General features: G+C 39.3%; 1 protein-coding gene across 1 annotated transcript in view; it reads right to left on the reverse strand.

The window, feature by feature from the left end:
• Window positions 1-7,515: 7,515 nt before the first annotated feature.
• LOC139748123 (tetraspanin-9-like) overlaps window positions 7,516-23,929 on the reverse strand; it is a 177,030-nt gene continuing 160,616 nt past the window's right edge. Inside the window, exon 7 of the mRNA XM_071660788.1 lies at window positions 7,516-15,271. Coding sequence (XP_071516889.1) covers window positions 15,179-15,271 — 93 coding nt within the window. The 3' untranslated portion in view covers window positions 7,516-15,178. The remainder of the gene's footprint in view (window positions 15,272-23,929) is intronic.

The following is a 23,929-nucleotide window of genomic DNA, read 5'->3' on the forward strand; positions in this document are numbered from 1 at the left end:
TCAGACATCCCTCCAGTTGCACCTCTCAGCACATTAACATCCAAAAGTCTCTCTTTCGCACGCCTGTCAATTAACACGTAATCCAATAACGCTCTCTGGCCATCTCTCCTATTTACATAAGTATACTTATGTATATCTCGCTTTTTAAACCAGGTATTCCCAATCATCAGTCCTTTTTCAGCACATAAATCTACAAGCTCTTCACCATTTCCATTTACAACACTGAACACCCCATGTATACCAATTATTCCCTCAACTGCCACATTACTCACCTTTGCATTCAAATCACCCATCACTATAACCCGGTCTCGTGCATCAAAACCACTAACACACTCATTCAGCTGCTCCCAAAACACTTGCCTCTCATGATCTTTCTTCTCATGCCCAGGTGCATATGCACCAATAATCACCCACCTCTCTCCATCAACTTTCAGTTTTACCCATATTAATCGAGAATTTACTTTCTTACACTCTATCACATACTCCCACAACTCCTGTTTCAGGAGTATTGCTACTCCTTCCCTTGCTCTTGTCCTCTCACTAACCCCTGACTTTACTCCCCAGACATTCCCAAACCACTCTTCCCCTTTACACTTGAGCTTCGTTTCACTCAGAGCCAAAACATCCAGGTTCCTTTCCTCAAACATACTACCTATCTCTCCTTTTTTCACATCTCGGTTACATCCACACACATTTAGGCACCCCACTCTGAGCCTTCGAGGAGGATGAGCACTCCCCGCGTGACTCCTTCTTCTGTTTCCCATTTTAGAAAGTTAATACAAGGAGGGGAAGATTTCTGGCCCCCCGCTCCCGTCCCCTCTAGTCGCTTTCTAAGACACGCGAGGAATACGTGGGAAGTATTCTTTCACCCCTATCCCCAGGGATAATATACATATATATATACATATACACATACACACACATACACATACATACGCACATATACACACACACACACACACACACACATACATATATATACATATGAAAAATGTAAGAAACAATTTAGAAAACTGAAACTTCTAGCTTGAAATGAATGAAAAAATGAATGTCACATAATGGTTCAACCTCTGGCTATGGAAAAAAGGAAATGTATAATTTATTTACACAAACGTCAATAGCAGTTCTCATCAATTTAACCACTGTATCAATAAGCTTCAATGTCTAAGCTACATTTTTCTCCAATTTCACTATTTTCTTGTCAAAACACCATGTATGAAAACTATCACTCCAGTAACACAACTTATATATATATATATATATATATATATATATATATATATATATATATATATATATATATATATCTTTTTTTTCGCTGTCTCCCGCGTTTGCGAGGTAGCGCAAGGAAACAGACGAAAGAAATGGCCCAACCCACCCCCATACACATGTATATACATACGTCCACACACGCAAATATACATACCTACACAGCTTTCCATGGTTTACCCCAGACGCTTCACATGCCTTGATTCAATCCACTGACAGCACGTCAACCCCGGTATACCATATCGCTCCAATTCACTCTATTCCTTGCCCTCCTTTCACCCTCCTGCATGTTCAGGCCCCGATCACACAAAATCTTTTTCACTTCATCTTTCCACCTCCAATTTGGTCTCCCCCTTCTCCTCGTTCCCTCCACCTCCGACACATATATCCTCTTGGTCAATCTTTCCTCACTCATTCTCTCCATGTGCCCAAACCATTTCAAAACACCCTCTTCTGCTCTCTCAACCACGCTCTTTTTATTTCCACACATCTCTCTTACCCTTACGTTACTTACTCGATCAAACCACCTCACACCACACATTGTCCTCAAACATCTCATTTCCAGCACATCCATCCTCCTGCGCACAACTCTATCCATAGCCCACGCCTCGCAACCATACAACATTGTTGGAACCACTATTCCTTCAAACATAGCCATTTTTGCTTTCCGAGATAATGTTCTCGACTTCCACACATTCTTCAAGGCTCCCAGAATTTTCGCCCCCTCCTACACCCTATGATCCACTTCCGCTTCCATGGTTCCATCCGATGCCAGATCCACTCCCAGATATCTAAAACACTTCACTTCCTCCAGTTTTTCTCCATTCAAACTCACCTCCCAATTGACTTGACCCTCAACCCTACTGTACCTAATAACCTTGCTCTTATTCACATTTACTCTTAACTTTCTTCTTTCACACACTTTACCAAACTCAGTCACCAGCTTCTGCAGTTTCTCACATGAATCAGCCACCAGCGCTGTATCATCATCGAACAACAACTGACTGACTTCCCAAGCTCTCTCATCCCCAACAGACTTCATACTTGCCCTCTTTCCAAAACTCTTGCATTCACCTCCCTCACAACCCCATCCATAAACAAATTAAACAACCATGGAGACATCACACACCCCTGCCGCAAACCTACATTCACTGAGAACCAATCACTTTCCTCTCTTCCTACACGTACACATGCCTTACATCCTCGATAAAAACTTTTCACTGCTTCTAACAACTTTCCTCCCACACCATATATTCTTAATACCTTCCACAGAGCATCTCTATCAACTCTATCATATGCCTTCTCCAGATCCATAAATGCTACATACAAATCCATTTGCTTTTCTAAGTATTTCTCACATACATTCTTCAAAGCAAACACCTGATCCATACATCCTCTACCACTTCTGAAACCACACTGCTCTTCCCCAATCTGATGCTCTGTACATGCCTTCACCCTCTCAATCAATACCCTCCCATATAATTTCCCATGAATACTCAACAAACTTATACCTCTGTAATTTGAGCACTCACTCTTATCCCCTTTGCCTTTGTACAATGGCACCATGCACGCATTCCGCCAATCCTCAGGCACCTCACCATGAGTCATACATACATTAAATAACCTTACCAACCAGTCAACAATACAGTCACCCCCTTTTTTAATAAATTCCACTGCAATACCATCCAAACCTGCTGCCTTGCCGGCTTTCATCTTCCGCAAAGTTTTTACTACCTCTTCTCTGTTTACCAAATCATTTTCCCTAACCCTCTCACTTTGCACACCACCTCCTCCAAAACACCCTATATCTGCCACTCTATCATCAAACACATTCAACAAACCTTCAAAATACTCACAACATCTCCTTCTCACATCACCACTACTTGTTATCACCTCCCCATTTGCGCCCTTCACTGAAGTTCCCATTTGCTCCCTTGTCTTACGCACTTTATTTACCTCCTTCCAGAACATCTTTTTATTCTCCCTAAAATTTAATGATACTCTCTCACCCCAACTCTCATTTGCCCTTTTTCACCTCTTGTACCTTTCTCTTGACCTCCTGTCTCTTTCTTTTATACATCTCCCACTCGCATTTTTTCCCTGCAAAAATCGTCCAAATGCCTCTCTCTTCTCTTTTACTAATAATCTTACTTCTTCATCCCACCACTCACTACCCTTTCTAATCAACCCACCTCCCACTCTTCTCATGCCACAAGCATCTTTTGCGCAATCCATCACTGATTCCCTAAGCACATCCCATTCCTCCCCCATTCCCCTTACTTCCATTGTTCTCACCTTTTTCCATTCTGTACTCAGTCTCTCCTGGTACTTCCTCACACAAGTCTCCTTCCCAAGCTCACTTACTCTCACCACCCTCTTCACCCCAACATTCACTCTTCTTTTCTGAAAACCCATACAAATCTTCACCTTAGCCTCCACAAGATAAAGATCAGACATCCCTCCAGTTGCACCTCTCAGCACATTAACATCCAAAAGTCTCTTTCGCGCGCCTGTCAATTAACACGTAATACAATAACGCTCTCTGGCCATCTCTCCTACTTACATACGTATACTTATGTATATCTCGCTTTTTAAAACAGGTATTCCCAATCACCAGTCCTTTTTCAGCACATAAATCTACAAGCTCTTCACCATTTCCATTTACAACACTGAACACCCCATGTATACCAATTATTCCCTCAACTGCCACATTACTCACCTTTGCATTCAAATCACCCATCACTATAACCCGGTCTCGTGCATCAAAACCACTAACACACTCATTCAGCTGCTCCCAAAACACTTGCCTCTCATGATCTTTCTTCTCATGCCCAGGTGCATATGCACCAATAATCACCTATCTCTCTCCATCAACTTTCAGTTTTACCCATATTAATCGAGAATATACTTTCTTACATTCTATCACATACTCCCACAACTCCTGTTTCAGGAGTACTGCTACTCCTTCCCTTCCTCTTGTCCTCTCACTAAACCCTGACTTTACTCCCCAGACATTCCCAAACCACTCTTCCCCTTTACCCTTGAGCTTCATTTCACTCAGAGCCAGAACATCCAGGTTCCTTTCCTCAAACATACTACCTATCTCTCCTTTTTTCACATCTTGGTTACATCCACACACATTTAGACACCCCAGTCTGAGCCTTCGAGGAGGATGAGCACTCCCCGCGTGACTCCTTCTTCTGTTTCCCATTTTAGAAAGTTAAAAAATACAAGGAGGGGAGGATTTCTGGCCCCCCGCTCCCGTCCCCTCTAGTCGCCTTCCACGACACGCGAGGAATGCGTGGGAAGCATTCTTTCACCCCTATCCCCAGGGATAATATATATATATATATATATATATATATATATATATATATATATATATATATATATATATATATATATATATATATATATATATATATATATATATATATATATATCTTCATCCCACCACTCACTACCCTTTCTAATCAACCCACCTCCCACTCTTCTCATGCCACAAGCATCTTTTGCGCAATCCATCACTGATTCCCTAAATACATCCCATTCCTCCCCCACTCCCCTTACTTCCATTGTTCTCACCTTTTTCCATTCTGTACTCAGTCTCTCCTGGTACTTCCTCACACAGGTCTCCTTCCCAAGCTCACTTACTCTCACCACCCTCTTCACCCCAACATTCACTCTTCTTTTCTGAAAACCCATACAAATCTTCACCTTAGCCTCCACAAGATAAAGATCAGACATCCCTCCAGTTGCACCTCTCAGCACATTAACATCCAAAAGTCTCTCTTTCGCATGCCTGTCAATTAACACGTAATCCAATGATGCTCTCTGGCCATCTCTCCTACTTACATAAGTATACTTATGTATATCTCGCTTTTTAAACCAGGTATTCCCAATCATCAGTCCTTTTTCAGCACATAAATCTACAAGCTCTTCACCATTTCCATTTACAACACTGAACACCCCATGTATACCAATTATTCCCTCAACTGCCACATTACTCACCTTTGCATTCAAATCACCCATCACTATAACCCGGTCTCGTGCATCAAAACCACTAACACACTCATTCAGCTGCTCCCAAAACACTTGCCTCTCATGATCTTTCTTCTCATGCCCAGGTGCATATGCACCCAATAATCACCCAATAATCGAATACCCTTCATCTCACATTCATGAGCAACAGGGTCTACACCAGTCAAATCCCATCAGGCTCACATTACCAGCATTTAGCATTTTACAGAAACTTACTGTACAAACGCAGAGGTATATGAACACAAATATAGTGCATAGGAATGCAAATTTTCGTAGAACACTTAATACCCTTCAACTGCCATGGTTTGAACCCAGGAACTTTTGCGTTGTATTCAGGAACACTACCTGCTACGCTATTATCTCCCCTAACAGGGAAATGACTGCGATAGTACATGACCCATATAGTTTACAAAAGATAGCAAATGTCCCTACAAAATAGCTTTCCAACTGCAGTTAGATGCTGTAGATACAGAAGAGTCAAGAAATGCGAGTCATATGAACAAAAAATATATCTATAAATCAACCATGATATTCTTTTTCTTTTTTTTGTAAAATTAGAATAGAAAGACATCACAATCACAGTGAATACATTTTCTTAACTTTTGTAAGTCATTTAGTTAAGTACTCTGATGAGAAAGGTCATCAGGCTGTTCAACAAATTAGTTTAGAAATATAAAAAAAGTGAATATTAACACAGATGAAAAATCTTTAACAGGTAACCTGAGTAACGAGCATCTATCAGTGGTGAGGCAGCATGTAATAAATCACTCATCTTGTACTAGGAAAGTAATTACATCTGTCTTTATCATTTGTATGCAGTTATGTTGGTATACATCATTATGTTGTAGAACTACAGTGACTCTTAATCATCTTCTATCTTGTGCTTCACTTAAGCCTTTTGTTCGGACAAGATTCAGCTCTAAAGTTGGACCTAAAATGTGAGATGACATTTTGATTTTAGCTTATGGCCAAAGTAATGGGTAGACATTAAAGCCATCATTCATTCTTTTTCTAGTATTTATTGTCATTATATCACACAAGTAATCTAATCTCATATTTGTATTATGATAAAATCCTCATGGGATATAAAAGTCATTTCAGTTTCAAACAGCAAACCCTCTAAAAGAGATCAGTAGAGATGGAAAGATAAACCTGCCACAAAAAATGTTTCTTCACTAAAAGTATAACTTATTGTACAAAAGTTGACCTGTCAGTTTTAAGAATGACAGTTAGCAAGTGGGCCTCATACTCGTAAACCTAATTATTGTAGATGAGCACAGTATCTTGAGAGCTTATTAGTTATAGCTATCTTTTATATGAGCTTATTAAAAAGATTAGCTTGAGCATGTTCATACAGTTTGTTATTTATTCATTCATTATGCTTTGTCGGTCTCCTGTGTTGGCGAGGTAGTGCAAGGAAACAGATGAAAGAATGGCCCAACCCACCCACATACACATGTATATACATACACGCCCTCGCATGCACATATACGTACTTATACATTTCAACATATACATACATATATATAAACAGACATATACATATATACACATGTACAAATTCATACATGCTGCCTTCATCTATTCCCGCCACACAAAAAAAAGCAGAATTCAAGAATGCATTGCACAAAAAACTGAATGAAAAATATACATTTTGATCTTATGATTTTTACGGAGCAAGTATTCATAAAACATCGATAGGCCTTACCCAGTATTCCAATTGAAAGACAGATTCAGTGGACAACCTATGTGTGTAGTCATCATCAAGCATCCTTGTCTCAAATCAATTTTGGGGGCCATTGCATTTCTTGGCAAATTTTCTGTAATACTGAAAAATATTTGCATTTCATGATTATGACTTTTAAGTTATGTTTTCATTGAAGATCATTACACAAGGTGGATGTTATTCGTTTTAGGCGTATAATTCAAACTTTTAACTTACATAGTGGAAGCCTTCAAGCTATGTTACTGAGTAGGCCTTTTTTTGCCTTAATTCTGCACTTCCGGAGAAAAGATAAGATGTAACCACAAAAGTTATGAAATATTCACCACCATCTGAATCATAAAAATGACATGAATTTTGACTACTTGCAACTTTTGATATCATATGATGACTTAAAAACTGGAACCAGTTAAATTTACTCTTAAAGTATCCCAGCAATCAAAGGATAATAAAATGCATTCCATCAGACCATGAATAAACAATTAATTTATGGGCTTTTATTATCTACATCTAAAATTTTTATATATACTGTACATAGGAATAATGCGAGATGGAGGCAGTATCAAAACATAGGAAAAGTGTTTCCTAGTTATCATCATGCACAAATTCTTCACCCATAATTGGCCTGTGCTCAAAACACAAACTGACACATACTTGAACTTCTGTTATTGTACTGTATTCATAATATATTTAAGGGGTGAGCAGTGCTTTTATATTCAAAAGTGTAGACCAAAATAATTAAGCTGATTTATACACATAGTTCTCTAACTTAAATGTATGAGATACTAAACAAATTTCTCAATATACAAAGGATAACAGCATATACAGACAAAACCTAAAATGGTTTACTATTAGTCTGAACAAATACAGTATATATATAACTATAAGAAAGAAATCCATTTAAATTCCTTTTGGCACAAATGCCTTAAATGCAGTCTTCAAGAGTTTCAGTTATTTGCTAGAATATGGTAAATCTGCAAATCCAATTTCATGTTGTCCTATTTACTTGGGTGAAATCCTCCAAAAAATTGAGAAACTGCAAATCTAAGGATTTTGGTGTTATGGTAACCATATTTGCATATGCCAAAGCAAATTATGATACATATGTAACTTATCCTGTAAAGGTTTTCAAGAGTACTACTTATCTATTGGAAGTAATTTAACCAACAGATCTATATATGCAATGTTCTACTTATTATACACACATTGAAATGAATCCTCCTCTATCAACTCAAAAGTGACATAGAATTATGGAATAAGTCCCTAAATGGAAAACAGAATATATATTGTATAGATGGACAACCTTTGTTTAACCTGATACACCTGTCTTATATTTTGTGGTTTATAATTGTTCATCTTAATGTCACTGTGACCTGCTAAAAGACATTTAGATGTTTGAACAGAAAAGGAATCGAGTTAATTTTTACATTGATGTCCCTGTGAATTATGATCTTGATGTCATTTCTTGTCCATAACTGACATTTATAATCTAATTATATAGCAGTCCTACCTTAATTTCCTTACTAAAATACATTCCATAAGCACATATCACATACCACTACTACTGATGACAAACAATAGTACATTTCCACTGATGAATATTAAATTTTTTCAGTCTTTAGATATGGACTGTTTTGCAGTTACATGAAAATTGTTTTCTTTCACATACTACCCATGATTCATATAATTTCTAGAAAATTCACTAAATCTATAGTCATTCATGTCAGTGTAACAGTGCGGGCTGTATTACTAAATAATGAATATGGATAATTAGTCTTTTACTGTCATTGCAAATAATGCATAGTATCTGTATGTCAAGAAACCATAAAACCATTTGTTAAAAATCAAGACATTCCTGGGAACTGCAAGTTGGACATTGGGCAAAAGACCTATAGAAAAAAGTTCATCTGCTTTTAGCAAACACATATGTTCTTACCTTTCTGCCCAAAAATACCCTTCTGTGGGGCTCCAGCAGCACTCAGGAAGCTGGCCATGTCCACCAGGTCAAGTGTGGAGAAGTTTGTGTGTGTCTATGTGTGTGATGAGTACAGCACAGTTAAGGAGAGTCTTCAAATATGGGCATAACATTTCTTTATGTTGCAATAATATCTGTAATGTTGGAGAGATCATTGGTGATCAGAATGCCGACAAGAGCATATATACAAGCCATAGTATGTGATTTCGGATGAGTATACATCTCATACTAGCCTTAGTTGCGTAATTTCAGATGAGTATACATCTGATGGAGTGGAGTTCAAGACTGGGTTGGGAAGGTAAATGCATAGTGATTGTTGAGTAATTACTGCTTCAAAGAACTGTGCTAGTCATGTGAAGGTGAGATTGTTTTGGAGGTATTTCTGTTTCTTTGTGCAGGTGTTGAATAGCTGTTGTGATTACGCTGCAAATGATTGCTCTTTGTACAGTATTCTCTTTTCTGTGGTTTACAGCTTTGTTATAATTGCTTTCACAAGGTGGGTAACCAAGGGGGTGAGATATAGCTTGGCAGTGGAGTAGATGAATTGTTTGTAAAGGATATTCTACTGTGGGATTCTCTTTCTTGCCAAACAATGGTGCTGGTAAGTGTTCTAAGGGCATTTATTTTGATTATGGCCTTTGCGTTGATGTCTGTGTTGCAGGGAATGAATATTAAATGAGTCTCTTATATGGATAAAGTATGGTTGGCATATTGTTGAGAGTGATTGACCAGTTAGGGTTAAGAGAGGGTAAAGATTGGTTTCATTTGTGTACTGTTGCTTGCAGATATAAAGGAGTAGATTTTTGTCAAGGAAAACTTATTTTTGTACTGTTGCTTGCAGATATAAAGGAGTAGATTTTTGTCAAGGGTTTTCCTACCCCAAAGTTGTCCACATTATCTTGCACACACCTGAAGTGCAGCCTCAGAAGTGCAGGAGCCCCATAAAAAGGGCCCTGGGGTTGAATAACTAACTATATACGTATTCTTTTTAATATGCATATTTGGCATTTCCCCCATAAGCAAGGTAGCATCAAGAACAGATGAATAAGCCTTAGAGGGAAAAATCCTCACTTGGTCCCCTTTACTATTCCCTCTTTTGGAAAATAAAAGAGGAGGGAAGGATTTCCAGCCCCTCATTCCCACACCATTTAGTCACCTTCTACGATACACAAGAAATACATGGGCAGTATTCTTTCTTCCCAATCCCAAGGGATGTGTGGAAAAAGAACAAAATCTCAGAGCAAAAATTGGCATGTTTGAAGGAATAGTGGTTCCAGCAATATTATATGGTTGTGAAGCATGGGCTATTGATGGGGTTGTACAGTGTAAGAAATTAAATGTTTGAGAACAATATGTGCTTTGAGGTGGTTTGATTAAGTACTGAAAGGATATGAGAGATATATGGTAATAAAAGGAGTGTGGTTGAGAGAGCAGAAGAGTGTGTGTTGATATGGTTTAGACATGTGGAGAGAATGAGTGAGGAAAGGTTGACAAAAAGGTGGAAGAAACAAGAAGTGAGAGATCAAATGGAGATGGAAGGATGAAGTGAAAACAATATTGAGTGATAGGGGCCTGAACATGCAGGAGGGTGAGAGGCGTGCAAGGAATAGAGTGAATTGGAACAGTGCGGTATACTGGGTCGATGCACTGTCAATGGGCTGAACCAGGGCATGTTTAAACGTCTGGGGTAAATCATGGAAAGGTCTGTGGGGCCTATATGTGGATGGGAAGTTGTGGTTTCAGTGCATTATTACATGACAGCTAGAGACTGAGTGTGAACGAATGGGGCCTTTGTTGTCTCTAGCTGTCATGTAATAATGCACTGAAACCACAGCTCCCTTTCCACATCCAGGCCCCACAGAATTTCCATGGTTTACCCCAGACGCTTCACATGCCCTGGTTCAATCCAGTGACAGCACGTCGACCCCGGTATACCACATCGTTCCAATTCACTCTATTCCTTGCACGCCTTTCACCCTCCTGCATGTTCGGGCCCCAATCAATCAAGATCTTTTTCACTCCATCTTTCCACCTCCAATTTGGTCTCCCACTTCTCGTTCCCTCCACCTCTGACACATATATCCTCTTGGTCAATCTTTCCTCACTCATTCTCTCCATGTGACCAAACCATTTCAAAACAACCTCTTCTGCTCTCTCAACCACACTCTTTTTATTACCACACATCTCTCTTACCCTATTATTACTTACTCGATCAAACCACCTCACACAACATATTGTCCTCAAACATCTCATTTCCAGCACATCCACCCTCCTGCACACAACTCTATCCATAGCCCACACCTCGCAACCATACAACATTGTTGGAACAACTATTCCTTCAAACATACCTAGTTTTGCTTTCCGAGATAATGTTTTCGACTTCCACACATTCTTCAAGGCTCCCAGAACTTTCGCCCCCTCCCCCTACCTGCTTCCATGGTTCCATCTGCTGCCAAATCCACTCCCAGATATCTAAAACACTTCACTTCCTCCAGTTTTTCTCCATTTAAACTTACCTCCCAATTTACTTGACCCTCAACCCTACTGTACCTAATAACCTTACTCTTATTCACATTCACTCTCAACTTTTTTCTTTCACACACTTTACCAAACTCAGTCACCAGCTTCTGCAGTTTCTCACATGAATCAGCCACCAGCGCTGTATCATCAGCGAACAACAACTGACTCACTTCCCAAGCTCTCTCATCCACAACAGACTGCATACTTGCCCCTCTTTCCAAAACTCTTGCATTCACCTCCCTAACAACCCCATCCATAAACAAATTAAACAACCATGGAGACATCACACACCCCTGCCGCAAACCTACATTCACTGAGAACCAATCACTTTCCTCTCTTCCTACATGTACACATGCCTTACATCCTCGATGAAAACTTTTCAATGCTTCTAACAACTTGCCTCCCACACCATATATCCTTAATACCTTCCACAGAGCATCTCTATCAACTCTATCATATGCCCTCTCCAGATCCATAAATGCTACATACAAATCCATTTGCTTTTCTAAGTATTTCTCACATACATTCTTCAAAGCAAACACCTGATCCACACATCCTCTACCACTTCTGAAACCACACTGCTCTTCCCCATGTGTATGCATATATACGTATTCAATTCATATGGATGTGAGCTGTGTCTATTCCTGGCACTACCTTACTAAAGTGCAAAATGGCGATCATGTAAAAAACATACATATACAGGGCAGGAAAGAAAGAATTCTATCTCTGTAATCCCTACGTTTTTTAGAAAGTAACTAAAGGAGGGCAGGAGTTGGGGGCTGGAAACATCATCAGTGAGAAGAGAATGATAAAAATAAGTGAGCTAGGAAGAGAGGTGTGTGAAAAAATACCAGGAGAGATTGAGTGTAGAATGGCAAAAGATGAAGGTAAATGAAGTACGGGGAATGTTTGAGGAATGAGAGGTATTTAGGAAAGCACTGCTAGCATGTGCAAGAGATGCATATGGCATGCAACAGAAGGAATTTGAGCCCATTAGAAATGGTAATGTGTCGTGAGCTGAAGAGGTAAAGTTGCTAGAGAAAGAGAAAGGGAGTCATTTGGGCAGTACTTAAGGGAAGGAGTGCAAATGATAGGGGGATTTTGTAGAATGAAGAGGCAGGAAGTCCAGAGGAATGTGCAAGAGTTGAAGAAAAGGTCAGGCAAGAGGTGAGCAAATATCAGTAAACTTTAGGGAAAATATGATTTTTGGAAGGAGGTAAATAACCTAATGGTAACAACACAATCAAGAAGACACTTTTAATGAGGCTGCACATTGTCAGTGGAAGAAAAGAGTAGCAAAGCTTCATTGAGAACCTTTCCACTTCAAATGGGCCCACCTTACCCACCTACCACATGGAGAACAGCCTCAAAGCTACAGCAACCCATTAAAATAGGTCCTCGGTAATGACTAATCGTAGATGACACAAGGAACGACCTAGCACAATGATTCTTGTAATAATACACAATATACTGAAATACCTTAAATGGACTTTAAAAAAAAATCTTCATAAATGCATTATACAATAGTAGTTCTGTATACATAAGTAAACAGAGTTCTCTTTAGCTAATGATATGAGGCAATATTTTCATTTGCAGTTACTAAAATTTACATCCGTCAGCTGATATAGCACATGGTATTTCTATAAACAAAATATGATGTTAATAAACTTATTAGATATATACAATTCAGTTTCACAAAAGTGAAATTTAGCATCTTAGTTTACAATTTATATATATATATATATATTTCTTTTCTTTTCTTTCATACTATTCGCCGTTTCCCGCCTCAGCGAGGTAGCATTAAGAACAGAGGACTGGGCCTCTGAGGGAATATCCTCACCCAGCCCCCTTCTCTGTTCCTTCCTTTGGAAAAAAAAAAACATCGGTGATAAATCAGATCTGGAGTATGCACAAGCCCTGAGAGATTAAGACAATTTAGTATAAGATTATTCATAAAATGTCTAAGAAAGTCATCTTAATTATAATAGATTTTAGCAAATGTGTAAAATTGCAATATTTTACAATGCAGGCTTTTTTCTAATGATCTGATGTCTTCATAAAATACTTGGTATCAGTCTACTACTATTCCAATAAATATGAATTTCCATTATATGATTATGTAGTATAAAAGTTCAACACAAACTTCAAGATGAGCATCCTTACCAACACATCTACTAAGTGTTTTATACTTATCAGACAATTTTCTTTTCAAGATGCTAATACAATGTTTATATGATAAAGCTTTTGTTATTATCTAAAGGAAAGAGTACCACTTTAAAAAATGCATGAGCCACAACTTGCTTCAAGCAGTGCATCAAATTTTTCCAAGACTGCCTTGCACAAATGGGAGAGAGATCTGTGTTTATTGCAACTTGCTAGAGTTAAAGGAGGCTTGGCACTTCTGTGTGGGTTGATAACTTGCTATTGAAACATTTTTGCACCCTTGTGCATGTCTTAAATGGAAATACATTTGCATATACCTAATAAGGGACACTGTCACTCAAAATCAGGTACTTAAGCTTGGTCTTGATTCTTTTAAACACATCCTTACCTGAAAGATTTTGAGAGAAATCACTCCCTTTTTAACTTTTATTCTTATTTTAGATATATGCTACAAAATTATTTTCATTATTTCAGTTACAAAGTTATTTTGATTATTTCAGATATGTCCTAGAAATTATCTATAAATACTCAGAAACAGATTAACAACTGCAATAATCAGTAGAACACTTTTCCCCATTTCAGCAAATTTACTATTACAGAACCATTTTTTTCTATTTTCACTGGTTAAATTTGCTTTAAAACACACCACCTTAGCATAATGGTTCATACATATATACCTTACTGGAGACCCAGGTAATCTTCAAAAGTTTTATCTGAAAAATGTCATTTGTGAAATCCCCTTAAAGGGTTTATGTTCATGTACATAATTCATACCAGCAGTGAATGCTCAAAGTACTGTAATCACAGGTCGAATAACTGTTAACCTCAAAATCCATATGCCTTTAAAAATTACACTCCCATTTGATGCACAAAGTCATGAAGATAATTCATTTTTAATACACCCAATATTCCAAAACACAGGACTTGTTTTATATGACAATATTGGTCTACTGTTTAAATCTTATTTTGGAATATCTGAGGTGAGAAACTAAGTACAGCAGTGCATTACACTTAAAAAGTGGATACTTTCCCATTTCATCATTAATCTACCCGTTAAAAATCCTGTCATATCAAAAAACAGGCTAAATATGAGCTTATTTTGTTCTGATTTACCTTTTGTTTTGTAAAAAGAATCAAAAATTAAATACACTGTACAAGCAACTGGTGCTTTGTACATTTTCAAAATTTCATAAGGAGTATTTACATCAGTACAGGGTGCAATAATCATAAAGTATCATCACAGGGACATGAATAACTTGAAAATGACAGAACAACATTTAAACACATTGGAAAGCACAGAATTGTGAAATCAAAACACAAAAGAGACATTTGCATTGTATTATCTATATACTAAAAAAAACTAGCTGGGATTTCTTTTCTCTCATTTCTGATTAAGTTTTCCCTGGTAACATTCTTCTTCTCCATCTACTAGCCCATTGGTGTGCCTCCTACAACACTGGGCCTTACACCCTGTACTCAGGTAGTAGTCAAGTGTCAGAGTGGTAGGACTTGTATGTCTGAGATCTTCGTTTGTGTCCCAGAGTGCAGAACAGTAACATTGACGCTATCATTCCAAAGAGCTACAGAAGATAAAAAATGAAAAATATATATAAGTTCATTATTATCTTTTAATAAATTTCATCTACAATAGTTGAAAAATAATTTTTGCATCAACATGGCCAGAGTAAACGAATAAGCAAAATGGAAATAATTGTGATATTTAGTGATACAGAAGTATGGCTGAAAGAATATTAGTGAGACTTATCATTGATGGTGGATGACAAAAAAAAAAGTTGGTGAATCTATAATAGAGATGAGAGTTTTTCATGCAAGTGTCACAATATCATGTGCAGAGTACTTGGAAAGTGCCAGAGAGATGGAATAGGAAGCATGAAGGAAAAGTTATTGTGGAGGATGAACTCAGAAATGAGAATTCAAAGTTATGATAAACAGGTATATCGAAAAATATTCAATGAGACACTATTCCTTTTTCCATGTGGAATTCAGAAGAAGAATTATGAAGACCAATAACATATCTAAAAAATGGGTGAGCTAGGAGTAATGACAGAGTTTTGAACAAGATACTGGGAAGTGTAGGTGAAACTTCTGTGGAGTGGATGTGGAAAACATGTTTGATGGTAAGGAAAAATGGTCAGATGTGTAATAACTGGATGAAGGCTGTATATGCTCCAATATACAAGAGAATGGGAATAAAAGATTTCTTAACATAGCTTAAAAAGTGTACAGCAGGACAGTGACATCATGAACATGATAAGTACACCCCAACATGAGGGTTTAAAAAGGGAAAAGGGTAGGAAAGTCACATTTTTGCACTTAACCAAGTACTGTAGTGGAGAAAGCTTTTGGAAAAGCACATAATAAAGTGACTAGGAGAGCATTTGGTCTCCCACTTCTCCTCGTTCCCTCCACCTTTGACATGTATATCCTTTTCCCCAATCTTTCCTCACTCATTCTCTCCATATATCCAAACCACTTCAACACCCTATTCTGCTTTCTCAACCACACTCTTTTTAGCTCCAAACATCTCTCTTATCCTTTCATTACCTACTTGATCAAACCACCTCACACCGCATATTATCCTCAACCATTCCATTTCCAACATATCCCCCCTCCTCTGTACAACCCTATCCACAGTCCATGCCTCATAACCACATACAATTATTGGAATTACTATTCCTTCAAACATACCATTTTTGCTCTCTGAGATAATATTCTCTCTTTCCACACATTCTTCATCACTCCCACAACCTTCGCCCCCTCCCCGACCCTTTGATTCACTTCCACTTCCATGGTTCTATTCGCTGCTACGTCTACTCCCAGATATCTAAAACACTTCACTTCCTCCAATTTTTCTCCATTTAGACTTATATCCCAACTAACTTGTCCCTCAACCCTACTGAACCTAATAACCTTGCTCTTATTCACATTCACTCTCAACTTTCTCCTTTCACACACTTTTCCAAACTCAAGTAACCAACCTCTTCAGTTTCTCTCTTGAATCAGCCACCAGGGCAGTATCATCAGCGAATAACAACTGACTCACTTCCCAGGCCTTCTCATCCCCAACAGACTGCATACTTGCCCCTCTCTCCAAAACTTTAGCACTTACCTCCCTAACCACCCAATCCATAAACAAATTAAACAACCACACCCCCGTCGCAGACCAACCTTTACTGGGAACCAATCACTCTCCTCTCTTCCTACTCATACACATGCCTTACATCCTTGATAAAACTTTTCACTGCTTCTATTAGCTTACCTCCCACACCATATACTCTTAAGACCTTCCACATACATATACATATATACATACATACTTAAATATACATATACACACACATACATACACATATATACACATGTACACACCCAAACCTACATGCTTTCATCCATCCTGATGCCACAGATATACATGAAGAAAATAATCTGCCTACCCCAAATGAGGTGGAGTTTGACTTAAGCTGCTTCTCACACCAACTGATACTCCACTACTCAGTGCTGTGTTTCTTTAAAACCTTAACTTGTTTGCTCTGGTTACAGATATGACATGCAATTTGCTAATATAATTACTAAACTTTAGTTACCGTATTAACTAGACCAATTAATTGGTAGTTTTTCCTTGAATGAAATTTTTACTGCTTTATTTTTAATTACAGGGACAGCTGAATGTCACAGATCAAGCATTCCAGAAATGGGCAACTCCCAATATGTTCAATATGTTTAATGTTCAGTTCATTATTTTTGAAAAAGAAGAATCTTATCATGCTGGAAGAGGTAATGAACATGTACAGGATTAATACTTAATCAAATAAAAACCTATTTACATACACAAGTGACACCAGAAGAACTGTTTAAGAGGTCATCAAAGCCTTTGAAATACTTTCTAACAAAGCCCTTTGTCTGATGCTCATGAGCAAAGTTTCGATGATCCTGCAAGCACATCAACACCAGCTCCTATGATGGATGAACTGTAAGGATGTAAGGCATGTGTACAAGTAGGAAGAGAGGAGGGTGATTGGTTCCCAGTGAATGTCGGTCTGCGGCATGGGTGTGTGATGTCACCATGGTTGTTTAATTTGTTTATGGATGAGGTGGTTAGGGAGGTAAATGCAAGAGTTTTGAAGAGGGGGCAAATATGCAGTCTGCTGTGGATGAGAGGGCCTGAGAAGCGAATCAGCAGTAGATCGCTTATGATACAGCTCTGGTAGCTATTTCAAGGGAGAAACTGCAGAAACTGGTGACTGAGTTTGGAAAAGTGTGTGAAAGGAGAAAGTTGAGGGTAAATGTGAATAAGAGCAAGGTTATTAGAGGTTCAGCAGGGTTAAGGGATAGCTTAATTGGGATGTAAGTTTGAATGGAGAAAAATTGGAGGAGGCGAAGTGTCTTAGATATCTGGAAGTGGACTTAGCAGCAAATGGAACCATGGAAGCAGAAGTGAATCACAGGGAGCAAAGGTTTTGGGAGCAATCATCAGGAGCATATATGTGGATGAGAGTTCTTGGGAAGTGAGTCAGTTGTTGTTCGCTGATGATATAGCACTGGTGGCTGACTCGGGTAAGAAACTGCAGAAGTTGGTGATTGAGTTTGGTAAAGTGTGTGAAAGAAGAAAGCTGAGAGTAAATGTGTATAAGAGCAAGGTTATTAAGTTCAGCAGTGGATGGAACCATGGAAGCGGAAGTCAGTTGCAGGGTTGGGGAGGAGGCAAAGATTCTGGGAGCGTTGAAGAATGTGTGGAAGGCGAGAACGTTATCTCAGAGAGCAAAAATGGGTATATTTGAAGGAATAGTGGCTCCAACAATGTTATATGGTTGCGAGGCATGGGCTATAGATAGGATTGTGCAGAGACGGAGGGAAGAAGGAGAAATCTGAAATCAAATTGGAGATGGAAGGATGGAGTTTCTTCTTTCACTCACTTTACCAAACTCAGTAACCAGCTTCTGCAGTTTCTCACCCAAATCAGCCATCAGTGCTGTATCATCAGCAAACAATAACTGACTCACTTCCCAAGCCCTCTCATCCAGAACAGACTGCATACTTGCCCCTCTCTCCAAAACTCTTGCAGTCTGTCATGGATGACAAGGCCTAGGAAGTGAGTCAGCAGTTGTTTGCAGATGATACTGCTCTGGTGGCTGATTCGGGTGAGAAACTGCAGATGTTGGTGACTGAGTTTGGAAAAGTGTGTGAAAGGAGAAAGTTGAGAGTCAATATGAATAAGAGCAAGGTTATTAGGTTCAGTAGGGTTGAGGGAAAAGTTAATAGGGATGCAAGTTTGAATGGAGAAAAATCAGAGGAAGCAAAGTATTTTAGATATCTGGGAGTGGACTTAGCAGTGGATGGATCCATGGAAGCGGAAGTGAGTCATAGGGTGGGGGAGGGGGCGAAGGGTCTGGGAACGATGAAGACTGTATGGAAGTAGAGAACATTATCTCGGAGAGCAAAAATGGGTATATTTGAAGGGATAGTAGTTCCAACAATGTTATATGGTTGTAAGGCATATGGAGAGAATGAGTGAGGAAAAATTGCTTTTCTCCCTCCTGTGTGTTCACTCCCTGATTGCTCAAAATCTTTTTCACTCCACCTTCCACCCCCAAGTTGGTCTCCTGCTTCTCTTTGCTACCTCCACCTCTGACACATGTATCCTCTTTGTCGATTTTTCCTCACTCATTCTCTCCATATGTCCAAACCATTATAACACACCCTCTTCTGCTCTCTCAATCACACTCTTTTTATTACCACTCATTTCTCTTACCCCTTCATTACTTGCTCGATCAAACCACCTCACACCATGTATTGTCCTCAAACTTTTCATTTCTAGCACATCCACTCTCGTCCATACAACCCTATCTATAGCCCATGCCCATTCCAATTCACTCTATTCCTTGCACACCTTTCACCCTCCTGTATGTTCAGGCCCCGATCGCTCACAATCATTTTCACTCCATCCTTCCACCTCCAATTTGGTCTCCCACTTCTCCTTGTTACCTCCACCTCTGACACTTATATTCTCTTTGTCAATCTCTCCTCACTCGTTCTCTTCATATGTCCAAACCATTTCAACACACCCTCTTCTGCTCTCTCAACCATACTCTTTTTATTTCCACACATCTCTCTTACCCTTACATTACTTACTCGATCAAACCACCTCCCACCACATATTGTCCTCAAACACTTCATTTCCAACACATCCACCCTCCTCCATACAACCCTATCTATAGCCCATGCCTCACTACCAAATAACATTGTTGGAACTACTATTCCTTCAAACATATCCATTTTTGCTCTTCAAGATAACATTTTTGCTCTTTGGGATAACATTCTCTCCTTCTACATATTCTTCATTGCTCCGAGAACCTTTGCCCTATTCCCCATTCTGTGTCTCACTTCCACTCCCATGGATCCATTCACTGCTAAGTCCACTCCTAGATATCTAAAGCATTTCACTTCCTCCAATTTTTCTCCATTCAAACTTACATCCCAATTAACTTGTCCCTCTACTCTACTGAACCTAATAACATTGCTCTTATTAACATTTACTCTCAACTTTCTCCTTTCACATATTTTTCCAAACTCAGTCACCAACCTCTGCAGTTTCTCACACGAATCAGCCACTAGAGCTGCATCATCAGCAAACAACAACTGACTTACCTCCCAGGCCCTCTCATCCACAACAGACTCAATACTCGCCCCTCTCTCCAAAACTCTTGCATTTATCTCCCTACCCACCCCTTCCATAAACTAATTAAACAACCACAGGGACATCACACACCCCAGCCACAGACTGACATTCACCAGGAACCAATCACTCTCCTCTCTTACTACTCATACACATGCCTTACATCCTCGATAAAAACTTTTCATTGCTTCTAGCAATTTACCTCTCACACCATATAATCTTAAAGCCTTCCACAAAGCATCGCTATCAACCCTATCAAATGCCTTCTACAGATCCATAAAAGCTACAACAAATCCATTTGTTTTTCTAAGTATTTCTCACATACATTCTTCAAAGCAAACACCTGATCCACACATCCTCTACCACCTCTGAAACCACACTGCTCTCCCCCAATCTGATACTCTGTACATGCCTTAACCCTCTCAATTAATGCCCTCCTATCCCTCCCATATAATTTCCCAGGAATATTCAACAAACGTATACCTCAGTAGTTTGAAGACTCACCTTTATTCCCTTTCCCTTTGTACAATGGCACTATGCAGCATTCTGCCAATCCTCAGACATTTCACCATGGTCCATACATACAATGAATATCCTTACCAACCAAGCCACAACACAGTCACCCCTTTTTTTGATAATTCCACTACAATACCGTCCAAACCCACCGCCTTGCCAGATTTCATCTTTCACAACCTCTTCTCTCTTTACCAAATCATTCTCCCTGACCCCACTCACTTCATACACCACCCCAACCAAAACATCCTACATCTGCTACTCTATCATCAAACACATTTAACAAACCTTCAAAATACTCACTTCATCTTCTTCTCACTCCATCACTATCTGTTTTCACTTTCCAACTTGCTCCCTTTGTTCTCTTGTCTTACGCATGTTATTTAACTCCTTCCAAAACATCTTTTTATTCTCCCTAAAATTTAATGATGCTCTCTCACCCCCAACTCTCATTTGCCCTCTTTTCCAACTCTTGCACCTTTCTCTTGACCTCTTGCCACTTTCTTTTATATATCTCCCAGTCATCTGCACTACTTCCCTGCAAATATCATGCAAATGTCTTTCTTTTCTTTTTCACTAACAACCTTATTTCTGCATCCAACCATTCACTACCCTTTCTAATCTGTCCACCTCCCACCTTTCTCATGCCACATGCATCCTTTGCACAAGCTACCACTGCTTCCCTAAATACATCCCCTTCCTCACCTGCTCCTCTCACATACTTTGTTCTAACTTTTTGCCATTCTATACTCAATCTCTCCTGATACTACCTCATACAAGTCCACTTTCCAAGCTCACTTACTTTCACCACTCTCTTCTCCCCAACATTCTCTCTTCTTTTATGAAAGCCTCTACAACTCTTCAACTTTGCCTCCACAAGATATCAGACATCCCTCCAGTTGCTCCTCTCAGCAAATAAACATCCAAAAATCTCTCTTTTACATGCCTATCAATTAACACATAGTCCAATAATGCCCTTTGACCATTTCTCCAACTCACATATGTATACTTAGGTATATCTCTCTTTTTAAATCAGGTATTCCCAGACACCAGCTTTTCTTTCAGCACACAAATCCACAAGCTCTTCACCATTTCCATTCATAACACTGAACATTTCATGTACACTAATTATACCTTCAACTGCCACATTACTCATCTTCACATTTAAATCATCCATCATTATAACCTGGTCTCATGCATCAAAGCTGCTAATACACTCACTCAACTGCTCCCAAAACACTTGTTTCTCATGATCTTTCTTCTCATGACTAGGTGCATATGCACCAATAATCACCCATCTCTCTCCATTCACTTTCAGTTCAACCCACATCAATCTAGAATTTATTTTCTTACACTCTATCACATACTCCCATAACTCCTGCTTCAGGAGTATTGCTACTCCTTCCTTAGCTCTTGTCCTCTCACCAACCCCTGACTTTACTCCCAAGACTTTCCCAAACCACACTTCCCCTTTACCCTTGAGCTTCGTTTCACTAAGAGCCAGACTATCCAGGTTTCTTTCCTCAAACATACTACCTATTTCTCCTTTCTTCTCATATTGGTTACATCCATACACATTCAGACTCCCCAATCTGAGCCTTCGAGGAAGATGAGCACTCCCCACTTGACTCCTTCTTCTGTTTCCCATTTTAGAAATTTATATACAAGGAATATATGTAAATAAATAATATGATATATACCGGGTGGAGGTAGCTGGTTGGCGCTGATCAGCTAAGCCAATCATCTCTGCCCACCTGTCTCCCCACAATCCACCAGAATCATATATAAGTAGCCACCATTGACAGAACCATCAGATCCAGCCTGAAGATGGAACAAGTTAGTTCCAAAACGTCACTGACCTTTGGGGATTTCCTGAAGAAACTTCAAGAAGACAACCAAAAATTGTACAAAAGAAAATCAATAAAGAAGAATTTGCCATAACTTTCAACCTCATATGCCTCCAATGGAAAGAGGGGCAAGTATGAAGTCTGTTGGGGATGAGAGAGCTTGGGAAGTGAGTCAGTTGTTGTTCGCTGATGATACAGCGCTGGTGGCTGATTCATGTGAGAAACTGCAGAAGCTGGTGACTGAGTTTGGTAAAGTGTGTGGAAGAAGAAAGTTGAGAGTAAATGTGAATAAGAGCAAGGTTATTAGGTACAGTAGGGGTGAGGGTCAAGTCAATTGGGAGGTGAGTTTGAATGGAGAAAAACTGGAGGAAGTGAAGTGTTTTAGATATCTGGGAGTGGATCTGTCAGCGGATGGAACCATGGAAGCGGAAGTGGATCATAGGGTGGGGGAGGGGGCGAAAATTTTGGGAGCCTTGAAAAATGTGTGGAAGTCGAGAACATTATCTCGGAAAGCAAAAATGGGTATGTTTGAGGGAATAGTGGTTCCAACAATGTTGTATGGTTGCGAGGCGTGGGCTATGGATAGAGATGTGCGCAGGAGGATGGATGTGCTGGAAATGAGATGTTTGAGGACAATGTGTGGTGTGAGGTGGTTTGATCGAGTAAGTAACGTAAGGGTAAGAGAGATGTGTGGAAATAAAAAGAGCGTGGTTGAGAGAGCAGAAGAGGGTGTTTTGAAATGGTTTGGGCACATGGAGAGAATGAGTGAGGAGAGATTGACCAAGAGGATATATGTGTCGGAGGTGGAGGGAACGAGGAGAAGAGGGAGACCAAATTGGAGGTGGAAAGATGGAGTGAAAAAGATTTTGTGTGATCGGGGCCTGAACATGCAGGAGGGTGAAAGGAGGGCAAGAAATAGAGTGAATTGGAGTCATGTGGTATACAGGGGTTGACGTGCTGTCAGTGGATTGAAGCAAGGCATGTGAAGCGTCTGGGGTAAACCATGGAAAGCTGTGTAGGTGTGTATATTTGCGTGTGTGGACGTGTGTATGTGCGTGTGTATGGGGGGGGGTTGGGCCATTTCTTTCGTCTGTTTCCTTGCGCTACCTCGCAAACGCGGGAGACAGCGACAAAGTATAAAAAAAAAAAAAAAAAAAAAAAAAATATATATATATATATATATA

The sequence above is a fragment of the Panulirus ornatus genome, chromosome 72, assembly GCF_036320965.1.
Source record: "Panulirus ornatus isolate Po-2019 chromosome 72, ASM3632096v1, whole genome shotgun sequence".
NCBI lineage: Eukaryota > Metazoa > Arthropoda > Malacostraca > Decapoda > Palinuridae > Panulirus > Panulirus ornatus.